We start from the raw sequence: 13,575 nt of genomic DNA, 5'->3' as shown, positions 1-13,575 counted from the left end.
GGTACTCCCCAGGTGGACCTATTCGTGACTTGGCAGAACCGGCGATGCCTCCGGTTCTGCTCAAGGGGGGTCCTGGCGAGAGGCGCTGTCACCGATGCATTTCTCTTGTCCTGGTCAGGCCAGCTTCTCTACGTTTTCCCCCCGTTCCTTCTGATCAGCAAGGTCCTGGAGAAGATAAAGTTGGACAAGGCTGGAGTCCTCCTGATTGCCCCAGCATAGCCCAGGCAGTATTGGTACGGGATCCTCACAGGCCTAGTGGTAGCTCCACTGTGGCCGTTGCTGCTCCGCCCGGACCTACTCTCACAGGACCAAGCCGCCTCCTCCATATCAACCTAGCAGCTCTTCACCTTATGGCATGGCTGCTCAATGGTTAGGTGCAGAGAAAAAGATGTGCTCAGAGCAAGTTCAGCGCATCCTCCTCAAAAGTAGATGATCCTCCACTCGCCGTGCTTATTTGGCGAAGTGGTCCTGGTTTTCTAGGTGTGTGGCAGACCAGGGTGTCTCCCTGGTGACCATCCCGTTTCAGCTTATCCTTGATTACCTCCTCCACTTGAGGACCCAGGGCCTGACACCCTCGTCCGTCAAGGTGCACCTGGTGGCCATATCCGCCTTCCGTCTGCCAGTGCAAGGACACGCGGTGTTTTCCCATGTTATGACTGGCTGGTTCCTTAAGAATCTAGACCGTCTTTTCCCATATTCTAGATGCCCAGTTCCACAGTGGGACCTAAAACTGGTGTTGGCTCGTCTCATGGGCCCCCGTTTGAAGCACAGGACCATGTGCTCCTGGTCTCACTTCTTGTGGAAGGTGGCCTTCCTGGTTGTAATCACATTAGCCCGGCGAGTCTCTGACCTTAGGGGCCTGACCTCTGAACTGCCATACACAGTCTTTCATAAGGACAAGGTCTAGCTCCACCTACACCATGCGTTCCTCCCGAAGGTGGTCTCCACCTACCACATGGGTCAGGACATTTTTCTACCGGTCCTCTGCCCTAAGCCTCACGCATCCAGTGAGGAATGTATTCTCCACATGCTCAATGTGTGGCAGGCTCTGGCTTTCTACCTTAAGCGGACTACGCTGGTGAGAAAGTTCTCGCGACTGTTTGTCACCTCGGCTGAGCACACAACGGGCCAGTCAGTTTCCACTCAGCGGCTTTCCAATTGATCACTTCATGCATCCTTTCCTGTTATGAGCTGGCGGGCATTCCCCCACCACCCATTGTGAGGGCACACGTGACCTGAAAACAGGCCTCATCAGCCGCCTTCATGGCCCATGTCCCCATCCAGGATGTTTTTAGGGCCGCCATGTGGTCGTCAGTTCACACGTTCACCTTGCACTATGTGGTTGTTTCTCAAACCAGGGATGATGCAGGGTTTGACAAGGCTGTCCTCCATCTTGGGAACTTGTGAACTCCTACCCACCTCCAACAGATATAGCTTGGAATCACCTACTGTGAAATACACATAAGCAAGCACTCGAAGAAGAAGAAAAAACAGTTACCTTTTCCGTAACTGGTGTTCTTCGAGATGTGTTGCTCATGTCTATTCCACATCCAGCTCTCCTTCCCCTCTGTTGGAGTAGTCTGGCAAGAAGGAACTGAGGGTGAGGGGAGCGCACAGCTCCCAATATACCATGCCAGGCAGACGCCACTCCAGGAGTTCCCGGGGGGTGCTCCCCCCCAAAGGTACTGCTACGGGAAAAACTTCTGGCACTGGTGTACGTGATGAGCACACACACCTACTGTGGAATAGACATGAGCAACACATCTCGAAGAACACTAGTTATGGAAAAGGGAACTGTTTTATCCTTTTCTTCAGTATTAGTGCCTAGCCAATAATTCCCCCTTTTGTAGCTGTGCATTTGATTTTTCTTTCCTAAGTGAAGTACTTTGCACTTATCTTTATTGAATTTCATCTTGCTGATTTCAGACCAATTCTCTAATTTGTCAATGTTATTTGAATTCCAATCTTGTCCTCCCCAGTGCTTGCAACCTCTTCCAGTTTGATGTCGGTCTCAGATTTTATAAGTGTGCTCTCTGCTCCATTATCCAAATCATTAATTAAATTATTTAATAGTACTGAGTTGGAGCAGACCTTTACCGTGTGCAGCGGGAGTCAAAAAAGCAAACAGGATGTTAGGAATCATTCAAAAAGGGATAGAGAATAAGATGGAGAATATATTATTGCCCTTATATAAATCAATGGTACAGCCACATCTCGAATACTGCGTACAGATGTGGTCTCTTCATCTCAGAAAAGATATACTGTCATTACAAAAGGTTCAGAGAAGGGCAACTAAAATGATTAGGGGGTTGGAAAGGGTTCCATATGAGGAGAGATTAAGGAGGCTAGGACTTTTCAGCTTGGAAAAGAGGAGGCTAAGGAGGGATATGATGGAGGTATATAAAATCATAAGTGTTGTGGAGAAAGTGAATAAGGAAAAGTTATTTATTTGTTCCCATAATATAAGAACTAGGGGCCACCAAATGAAATTAATAGGCAGCAGATTTAGAACAAATAAAAGGAAGTTCTTCTTCAAGCAGCACACAGTCAAACCATAGAACTCCTTGCCTGAGGAGGTTCTGAAGGCTAGGACTATAACAGGGTTTAAAAGAGAACTGGATAAATTCACGGTGGTGAAGTCCATAAATGGCTATTAACCAGGATGGGTAAGGAATAGTGTTCCTAGACTCTGTTTGTCAGAGAATGGAGATGGATTGCAGGAGAGAGATCACTTGATCATTACCTGTTAGGTTCACTCCCTCTGGAACACTTGGCATTGGCCACTGTTGGTAGACAGGATACTGGGCTCGATGGACCTTTGGTCTGACCCAGTATGGCTATTCTTATGTTCTTATGTTTACAGGACCACATTAAATATACCTTACCAGTTTGACAGTGAACCATTGATAACTATAATGCTGATTTCTTGTAAAACTGCTATAGTGTTTATTAAACGGATGAAATTCTATTCTGCTCTTTAAAAAAAAAAAAGTGCATTTAATATGAGCTTTAATTTCCTGACCTGTACAGCCATATTAAATACATATTTCACGTTATAGAATTGATCAGCAGTCAGTTAGGCAATTATATAGTCCAATACTTTCCCTCAAAACTGGAAAATTTGTCCTGGCAACTTAGTCCTTTGAAGTCAGGACTCAAAAATCCAAACGAAATCATAGTTTAAGAAAAATCTCCTGCAAGAGAAATAGAGAGGGGAATTGGAGAAAATTGATTTATCAATAGTAAGGGTGTAATCAAAATAGTTTAGCAGAAAAAGGCTGCCTTATAGTGTTAACTAGGACTTAAAAATCAAATACTGACAAAAAATCAGCACCGTTTTGCCTTCATATTATAAGGGGGATGGATAGTCCTTTCATGATCCAGATTGTTTCCTTTTTCAATCAGGAGGACATAGCAAAACTCCACATGATGCAAAGTCAGAATGTGGGTAATAGTGAATCAGCAGTTTTGCAGTTCCCACAGGCTTTGCTGGCGGAAAAGAATCAAGAAATTGATCATTTGAATGAGCAGATTGAGAGACTCCAGCGTGAACTGGACGGTGCCACAGACAATAAGGTGAGAATGTTTTTGAGATACTGATTGCTTAATATGAGGGAACAGTGGTATTACTGTGTGTGTGTGTGTGTGTGTGTGTGTGTGTGTGTGTGTGTGTGTGTGGGGGGGGGGGGTATTACAGGTGGAATACATCTGATGTTTTGCCTCAAGAAAATAGATTAGCATGTGAGTAGTGTTACTGTCTTCAGGAGAAACAGTTTCCCATACTGAGTTACTTCCTTAGGGAGAGGCTAGTACTACAAAAGGAGCCTTAAAAAAAGTGAAGAGTCTATAGCCTGTCGCACAGTGCTGTGCACAGGAGTAGGAGAACTCCTGGATTAGCCTGATCTCTGAAACATGAGATTTGATGCTTTTATTACCGTGGTTTGTGTAACCACAGATGTTAGTATCCACACAATGATCAAATTTAGGAAAAACACCAAGGCACAATATTCACTTTCATGACCTCCAGTATTCGTCAGTCCCACTATGTGATCATAGATGGGGTAAAGAAACATTTCCTTTTTTTGATTTCTAACTTACTACCCTTTTAATTTCATGTTCTCTTGTTATGTACTGTCAAGTCGGGTAAAAAAACAGATGTGCCTTTAATTTCCAGGGCAGGAATTCCGTATTTTATCAATCAATTATGTAAATCCCACCATAATTCTAATCACTTGTGTTATGTCGTCCTTGTCTGGTCATTTCCTGTCTGTGGTGAAGTTTTTTTGTGCCATATGCAGTAACACAACTACAAAATAGGCAAGACCACATTTAGGAAGGGTCATTTATAAGGATTGCTTGTGAGACTCGGTGGAAGTGGGAATTTGCTATTGTGGATATTTTGTTTTGTTGTTTGATTGACAAGCTGCTTTTGAGAGAGACCTGCTGCTGCTTTTATTTATCGTCATGGGTTGTATTTAATGAGTGTCAGTCTGAGCTGGGTGTCCCTTAAAATATTAAATCAAAATTAATAAAGTAAAGAAATAATATTTACTCTGCGCTACAGCCTAACCATTTTCCATGTACTTCAAAATTTGCCCCCTTTCAGCCTAATCTGCCCTCTCTAAGGGAAGATGGTGGCATTGCCTAACACAGTGAGGTCCTGATCTCCAGCCAGCGCTTCTAGGTGCTACGATAATAGAAATGAGAAATAGTAGTTTATAGAATAATAATTTCTCTAAGGATAACAAACTTAATCCTGCAGCACTAATTACAGTATAATTCTACAGAAAGAACAGGAGTACTTGTGGCACCTTAGAGACTAACAAATTATTTGACCATAAGCTTTCATGGACTACAGCCCACTTCATCGGATGCATGCAGTGGAAAATACAGTAGGAAGATAGATATATGTATATATACACCCACACACAGAGAACATGAAACAAAGAGTGTTACCATACACACTCTGAGATTGATCAGTTAAGGTTAATAGCTCACCTTAACTGATCACTCTTATCAGAGTGTGTATGGTAACACCCATTGTTTCATGTTCTCTGTGTGTGTGTGTGTGTGTGTGTGTGTATCTATCTATCTATATTTTCCAGTGCATACATCCGATGAAGTGGCCTATAGCCCATGAAAGCTTACGCTCAGATAAATCTGTTAGCCTCTAAGGTGCCACAAGTACTTCTTGTCTTTTTGTGGATACAAACTAACACAGCTGCTACTCTGAAACCAGTATAATTCTAGTTATCCAAATTCCCTTTATCCAAAAATCCTAGGTATCCAAATCCATAGTGTCCCCCCCTCACCCACATGTCTCCCTATGTTAATCATATGCTAATAACTTCTCAATTCTTAGCACCTGTTGGCGCTATGTATTTATATGGTGGGTTCTGAGCAGTTAGTGAGAACTGATCCTGATTCAGCTACAACAGCAGCTTTGAAGGACAGTATTGGGGGAAGGCGGTGAGGGGAGAATCTGTGTTAGAATCATAGAATATTAGGGTTGGAAGAGACCTTCAGGAGGTCATCTAGTCCAGCCCCCTGTTCAAAGCAGGACCAACACTAACTAAATCATCTCAGCCAAGGCTTTGTCAATCTGGGCCTTAAAAACCTCTAAGGAAGGAGATTCCACCACCTCCCTAGGTAACCCATTCCAGGGCTTCACCACCCTCCTAGTGAAATAGTGTTTCCTAATATCCAACCTAGACCTCCCCCACTGCAACTTGAGACCATTGCTCCTTGTTCTGTCATCTGCTACCACTGAGAACAGTCTAGATCCATCCTCTTTGGAACCCCCTTTCAGGTAGTTGAAGGCTGCTATCAAATCCGTCCTCACTCTTCTCTTCTGCAGACTAAATAATCTCAGTTCCCTCAGCCTCTCCTCGTTAGTCATATGCCTCAGCTCCCTGATCATTTTCCTTGCCCTCTGCTGGACTCTTTCCAATTTGTCCACATCCCTTCTGTAGTGGGGGGACCAAAACTGGATGCAACACTCTGGGTGTGGCTTCACTAGTGCCAAATAGAGGGGAATAATCACTTCCCTTGATCTGTTGGCAGTGCTCCTACTCATATAGTCCAGTATGCCATTGGCCTTCTGGGCAACAAGGGCACACTGCTGACTCATATCCAGCTCCTCATCCACTGTAATCCCCAGATCCTTTTCTCCAGAACTTCTCGTTAGCCAGTCAGTCCCCAGCCTGTAGCGGTGCATGGGATTCTTCCTTCCTAAATTCAGGACTCTGCACTTGTCCTTGTTGAACTTCATCAGATTTCTTTGGCCCAATCCTCCAATTTGTCTAGGTCATTCTGGACTCTATCCCTGCCCTCCAGTGTATCTACCACCCCTCTACCCCCAGCTTAGTGTCATCTGTGAACTAGCTGAGGGTACAATCCATCCTATCATCCAGATCACTGATAAAGTGTTTTGAACTGCATCTCAAAATAGCACTTCCATTTAGCCAATCACTCAGTTATCCAAAACTTTTGGTGATCCCTCAGGCCATTTGGATAAATGAGAGCATACCCAATGAAACTCATTCACTCATCTTGCTAACTAGGTTCCCAGTATTACCATAAGACCAAAGCTGTGAGTGATTTTCTGTTTTGGAGGCTTAAAATGAGGAGCGTGCATACAAAAAAATCATATTATCAGGACGTTCCTTTTTAAAATGTGTCCCACTTTTTCTAGATAATATTGGGTATTTAAAGGTGAACTGAACTCTAATCACGTCAGCTAATCAATTATGAATAGTTAGCTGCCATTTTATCAGGTTGCCGACTTAGACCCATGTATTTCTTCCTTTTATTTCAAAGGAAAATATGTGAAAATCTGTGCAGCTCAGATTGTTGCATAGCTGCAAGCTATCCTCTTCTCACAGAGGTGTGGACTGGCAGAAGTGTAGCATGGCTAGGTGAACATGACCCCCAAAACCTGTAATGGGACAAGAGCCATGGGAAAACTCAGACCCCCCTGGATATCAACCTTAACAAAGGGATCACTCCCCTTCTTCCTCTACACCAGGTCCCTATGCTACTGTTCATACAGCGTGCCACGTCTTCTCAATAATCTGGAGAAACTTGCAGTGGAGCGTAATTGTTGCATAGAAGGTTGCGTAAAGACTTGTGCTGTTTTGAGGAAATGGTTCATTAAACAGTTGTTCTCTTTCCCCTTAATGCCCCCCCTGACAAAAATATCCTGGTAGTACAGAGTTCAGCTTTCGATTTTAAGCTGTAGTAGAGTGTGGGGTGGCTATATGGAGGTGTTTTGGGAGTAGCTTCCCCTTCCAAATGTGGGTTTCTCAGTTTTGGTATGATTTGTACCCTCTTTCTTATGGCACATGCTGCTCAGGGGAGAAGCTGCTTAGTTCTTAGTCTTGAAGTTAAACACTTGTTGAAATACATGTATTTTCATTAATTTTTTTAAAATCATATGTAACAAAACCCCTTTAAAACACTAGTGAGTAGTATGTAATTATGTGGGTATGCTAATACTTAAAATAAATATTTAGCTATTCAAAGTCTATCTTTTTCAGCTGCGAGAAGAGTAAGGAAAATTGAACGAAAGTGAACACACTCATAATTAAGCTATTGTGAAAAATTTCATTTTGTGGGGAGAGGATGGGGTTGTCCTTGCAAGTCAGGTCGATGGACAGCATTCTTTGGGGAAATGGAGAGGTCCCACTCTTTCTAGCTGTGAGAGGGAGGGAAGAAGATGTACTGGCTTTCTCATCTGGGAACTATCTCTGGACTGTGCTTGGGAGTGGGTTTTTTTTTTCATGTCTGTTAATGAGGTTAGTGTTTTAGCTACAAGGTGCCAGGTAAGGTTTTCAAACCTTGCCCTTATTAAATCCATTTTATTGACTGGCTGCTTTGAAGATGTGGTCCTTCTAGTAACTGAAATTGCACATATGTTGTTTTGGTAAATGAACTTCTAAGTGGTGGGAATTCTGATACTTCAACAGAAGTAACTTTGTGTACCATTGGCATTTCAGTCTTGTTCTTTCTCTCAGGTTGTGGAAAACGAAAAATCTGAAATTGATGAACTCAGGCTACTCGTTGAGCACCTTCGTGGTGACCAGGAAAGACTGCATAGGGATAAAGCAGAAGAGGTAGAGCAGCTTCATGGAGTAATAGAGAAGCTTCAAAAGGAGCTGGTACAACTTGGACCCATGTATCATGAAGTTAGTGACAGCCAAGATAACCTTAACCTGCTTCGGTTGGAGGAGCAGGCAGAGAACCTTCAGAATGAGTTGAAGAAAGGATCACTAGATTTTCAGGACCATTCAGATAAGAATAAGAAAGCTGTATTGCTACATTCCAAACTGAAGGAGCTTCAGGAAGAATTAGAACTTGTCTCAACTGCTAGAGAAGCCCTGCAGCAGCTGCTTGAAGAGAAGGAATCTCAGTTTAAAATGGAGGTGGAAATTTTAGAGCAAAATCTTCAAAATGTACAGGAGTCTTCAAGGCAGCACTTGGCAGAGTTAACATCCCTAAAAATACAATATGATGCATTTCAGGAGGAGTACAGCCTTCTAAGAACACACCTCTCTCAGAGAGATGGTGAAATCGGGATCATGTCCACTCGCATTCAAGAGCTTGAAGATACACTGAGAGCAAGAGAAGCACTTCTTTTAGAGAGCGATCTCCAGATTAAGACAGTAACAGAGCAGAGAGTAGTGGAGGCAGCTGAATTACAGCACCAAGCAGAAAAGATTGCAAGACTTGAAGATGAACTGTTAAAAAAGGATCTGCATCAGAAAACTGAGGCTGAAGAAGTTCAAACCCTTCAATCAGAAGTCTCCAGGCTTGGTTTCAAGGTTCAAACACTGAATCAGAAAGAAGTAGTTCACCAGAGAGAAATAGTTGAACTTCAAGCAAATGCTATAAAATTGAAAGATCAGATTCAGGACTTTTTGAAAGAACTCCAAGCCCTGCGCTCTGAAAGAGATGACCTTTATTCACAGCTGGAATCCTACAAGGAAAAGGTTCAAAGTAACGATCAAGAAGCTAAACTTCATAAATCGGTCTTCAGACAAGAAGGAGAGGTTCCAGTTCATACAAATGGAGTGGAGAGATTGGGAGAAGAGGGAGGAGCAAATGCTGATCAGTCATTTGCAGCTTCATTTTCCCAAAGTGATAAATTGGTATGCATTATTTTTTAACAACTTTTTTTAAATGTTGAAGCGTCAAGTCAGCTCTGATGTAGTACATTTTGTTTTTATCTCTCTGGGTAAGTCTAAAAGAGATTTATTGTCTGATCTTATTAACTTGTAAAGTTGGAAACTTTATTCTGACACTGGGCACTAACTAGTATTAAATTCACGGGTGTGATGATGCTAGCGTGACTGGGTGTCACTGCATAAAACACGTAGATTGAGGTATTTGGTGCTTTCACTAAAGATAAACTTTACAATGGTGGTAGATTTCCTCCACCATTCTGGATTTTAAGAAAGGGGGAAGGTAAATGTCATGAGCACAAATAGTGTCAACCTAGATAAGCTAAGGAATTCAACATTGATAAACAAACGCTTGTTTCCTGTAGTCTTGGAGATCTACTTAAAAACACATTTCTGTAGCTCATCTCTAAAATTTGACACAGCTGAAAAATTGTGAGGATACTTATGACCAAGGTTCCCTTTTCCTCCCTCTGTGTAGAATCAGTTGATCAGAGAAGATCATTTGATCTCAGTTAATTTCATTAGATGCCCTAACCTGGAGAGCACTTCTCTGGAGCATATTCTGCTTTGCCCTGCAGGTGCCAATTATGTACACATTTGCTGCCTGATTGAGGCTTCTCTAAGGTGGTGAAATAGAGCAGAGAGTGCTTTGTGTTATCAGGAGTATGCATAGCAGCCTGCTCTGGTTAAGCCCTCTCGGAGGGAAAGAGATTGGGTGTATGAATGCACCTGTGGGGTGGAAACCTTTCTGTGATTTAGGATGCCCACTTCAAAAGAACTATACTCATATAAAAGTCAGATTGGCAGGAAAGTGGCTTTTTTAGACCAGATACCAATTATGCTACGTGGATTAGGCAAAACACTTCTCTGCATTATTACAGTCTCTACAATGTCCAATTCAGGGCAAAACAACTGAGACTTAAGCAAAATAACTGATCATTAATTATGGTCTTACTGATATAAAGCATGCATGCACACCTGCCATGATGTCATAAAACATTATAGTTACATCATTCTACTTTCACATACTACTTCACAGTGCAAACATCACAACTGTGTGTAGCTCATTATAGGCTGAGAAATTACTCTGTTAACATTTGGAGTGATTCACTAGTTAGGCTTTTGTAGCTTATCACTTAGGTAGCAATAATGAATTTAGTTAGACTTCACTGATGTTACGTTCCTGTTTTCTTCAGGTACACCTTGGACATGGCAAATACTAATGCTGCCTACATTCACTGAATATATGTTGTGCTTCTGTACAATGGGTCTGCACCTTCTTAAGTGGTTATAGAAAGTATTAATCCTTAAGCAAAACAAATGTTTTTATAATTATTTGTATTATAGTAGTTAGAGGCCCTAATGGAGATCAGTTCCCCATTGTACTACACGCTGTATGAGCACGTGGTATGATTGTTGTAAAGGACTTACTGTGCGAATAGATGAGTGAGATAGAGAGTGGGAGGGAAAACAGAGGCACAACAAGGTGAAGTGACCTTACAGAGGGTCACACAGCAGATTAGAGACAGAACCAGGATGAAAATCCAGGTGTCTGAGCTCAGTCTGTTGCCCTAAGCACTAGACCACGCGGCCTGTCCAAATGTTGCATTTACTCAGCTTCTTAAAACGTTAGAGAGGGTGACTGCATGCTTAGACATGTGCTTTATACCTCTCCACAGACCTTTCTTGTAATGAATCATATAATAAATAGCATACATATTCTGTTGGCATCAACATTAAGGAAGGCAGTGTTGATACTGCTTTCCTGAAATAGGAATAGAATTATTTGATCTCAAATTGTCATTCATTAATGTTACTAGAAGCTCAAATTGCTGATGGTACAGTGCTAATACTAAATACACACCTGGATTTATAAGCAGAACCACACAGGTTGTGCTGAAGATTATGTGGTGAAATCCTCCCCTAGTGTGTGAAGTGTATCTGTCCTAATTCTCTGCCTTCTGTAAAATAAACAGATACAGTAATAACTTGAAACACATTTTTGTTTAAACCCCATAAGTTATCAACACTTGTATAGAAACATTGTTGCTTATGGAAATTTACTTTTTATTAAATGACAGTTATTGTAGTTGATGCTTGGATAGGAATTCCAAAACTGACAGAAAATAAAGTCCACCAATGTGGAAATGGCTCACTTTTTAAAAGAGCAACCTACAATTGTTTTTTCTTTTACAGATTCTAGTACAGTTAGAGGCAACAAACACTTCCGAAAACCACAAAGATCTAATCACGAAGATGACATTGCATCAGGAAGAACTTAAATCTGAATTAGCCTGTGTGAAAAAGGAATTAGAATTAAGTGAAGAACAGACTGGTAAAATACTGGAGGACATAAAGGTGTGTTGGAGTAGTAATGGGGTGAAAGGGACTGAGAGCTAATTTGGCACATTTTTCATCAATGCCCATTTTCTCTAATTGTTAATATTAAAGTGGTTTTAAAGAGAATCTTTGAGTCCTGGTTGTTAAAGCAAAGGTTTCAGACAGAAATAAGATCCAAATGTCAGTGTTGGAAATGAGATCTGTAGAATCTCAGATCATAAAGGCTGAAGTACTGTTCAGATGTTCACAAGTTGTCTGTATTCTTCATGTTAATACTTTTTGTATATTATTTTATATATCCTTTAGTACTTAATTATTCATAATTGTAGTATTTTTAGAAGCTACTGTTATAAATATAGAAGGATAGAAAGATGATGGGTCAGATTCAGTATGACTCTAGAAGATTCAGTTCTACTGGCTCAGGAAGCTGTTGAGAAATCATCCAGTAGGTTACTAGCCAGGATACTTAATTTTCTTGTTCATGTGGTTGGTAAGAGGTGTGTAAGGGTCTGGGGATGCCTGACATGTTATATGCTGCTATGCACGTGTTCTCTGTGGGCTACTGCAGAACTAAAATTTGGTGGCAAGGTTGGTGGGTTCACCAACATGTGGATCCACCAGTTTCTGCCACAATGTGGATGGAACTGTCATAGACACTACTATAGCCAAGAGGCTAGACTGGCAGTTACAGAGCAGCCTGTGGGGTAGCATTGCTTTCAAACTTCATAGGAACTCCACTGTGCACTTGGGTGAGGATTTGAGCCTTAGGGCAGTTTCATGACAGGAGCATCGAATCATAAGGGGCATCAAGAAGTCATCAAGCGCAGCCTGCTGTGCTGGGGCAAGACCAAGTACACTTAGACCATCCCTGATAGGTTTTTGTCCAACTTGTTCTTAAAAACCTACAATGTTGGGACTTCCAAAACCTCTCTTGGAAATCTATTCCAGAATTTAATTACTCTTATAGTTAAAAAGTTTTTCCTAATAGCTAACCTAAATCTCCCTTGCTGCAGATTAAGCTGATTACTTCTTGTCCTACCTTCAGTGGACACGGAGAACAATTAATCACTGTCCGAATGTCATGTAGGATTGTGTCAAAAGCCTTGCTAAAATCAAGATCTATCATGTTTACTGCTTCTTCCCATCCAGTAGGCCAGGAACCACGTCAAAGAAGGAAATTACGTTGATTTGGCATGATTTGTTCTTGACAGATCCATGCTGGTTATTCCTTATGACCCTGTTACCCTCTAGTGGCTTACAAATTGATTGTTTTATAATTTGTTCCAGTATCTTTCCAGGTATCATAAGTTAGGTTGACAGGTCTGTAATTCACTGGGTCCTCTTTGTTTCCCTTTTTAAAGATAGGTACGAAATTTACTCTTGTCCAGTCCTTTGGAATCTCATCTGTCCTTCATGAATTTTCCAAGATAATTCTAATGGTGCCAGGAGTGCTTCAGCTAGCTCCTTAAGTACCGTAGGATGAATTTCAGCAGGCCGTGCGAGCTTGAATACATCTTAACGTATTTAAATATTCCTTAACCTGTTCCTTCCCTGCTTTGGCTTGCAGTCCTTCTCTCTTGTTGTTAATATTAATTGGGTTGAGTATCTGATCACCATTAATCTTTTTATTGAAGGCTGAAGCAAAATAGTAATTAAATGCTTCAGCTTTCTTGATGTCATCAGTTATTAGCTCTCCTTCCCTGCTAAGTGGAGGACCTTCACTTCCCTTTGTCATTCTCTTGCTTGTAATGTATTTAAAGCAACTCTTCATATTGCCTTTTATGTTCCTTGCTTGGTGTAACTTATTTTGGGCCTTACCTTTTTTGGTTTTGTCCCTACATGCTTGTTCTGTTCTTTTGTAAACCACCTTAGCAATTTGTGTTAGTCTGTGTCGGCAAAAAGAACAGAAGTACTTGTTAGTCTCTCAGGTGCCACAACTACTCCTGTTCTTTTTGGGTTTAGAAAGGGAACCCTGCATTCGTTAACCTTCCTAATGTCAAATGAATGTAATCTTCACAACTACAAGGGATCAATTTAATTTTTTTAATGAATA

At 41.5% G+C, this 13,575-nt stretch overlaps 1 protein-coding gene across 4 annotated transcripts in view; it reads left to right on the top strand.

Annotated features, from left to right (window-relative positions):
• PCNT (pericentrin) overlaps positions 1 to 13,575 on the top strand; it is a 282,663-nt gene that overhangs the window by 194,356 nt on the left and 74,732 nt on the right. For all 4 annotated transcript variants that reach the window (XM_075069898.1, XM_075069897.1, XM_075069895.1 and 1 more), the window contains 3 exons: positions 3,406 to 3,576; positions 8,016 to 9,149; positions 11,379 to 11,540. In XM_075069898.1, coding sequence (XP_074925999.1) covers positions 3,406 to 3,576; positions 8,016 to 9,149; positions 11,379 to 11,540 — 1,467 coding nt within the window. The remainder of the gene's footprint in view (positions 1 to 3,405; positions 3,577 to 8,015; positions 9,150 to 11,378; positions 11,541 to 13,575) is intronic.

This window comes from Chelonoidis abingdonii, chromosome 10 (assembly GCF_003597395.2).
Source record: "Chelonoidis abingdonii isolate Lonesome George chromosome 10, CheloAbing_2.0, whole genome shotgun sequence".
NCBI lineage: Eukaryota > Metazoa > Chordata > Testudines > Testudinidae > Chelonoidis > Chelonoidis abingdonii.
Note: the sequence above shows the minus strand (reverse complement) of the source record. Positions and strands in the feature narration are given on the sequence as shown.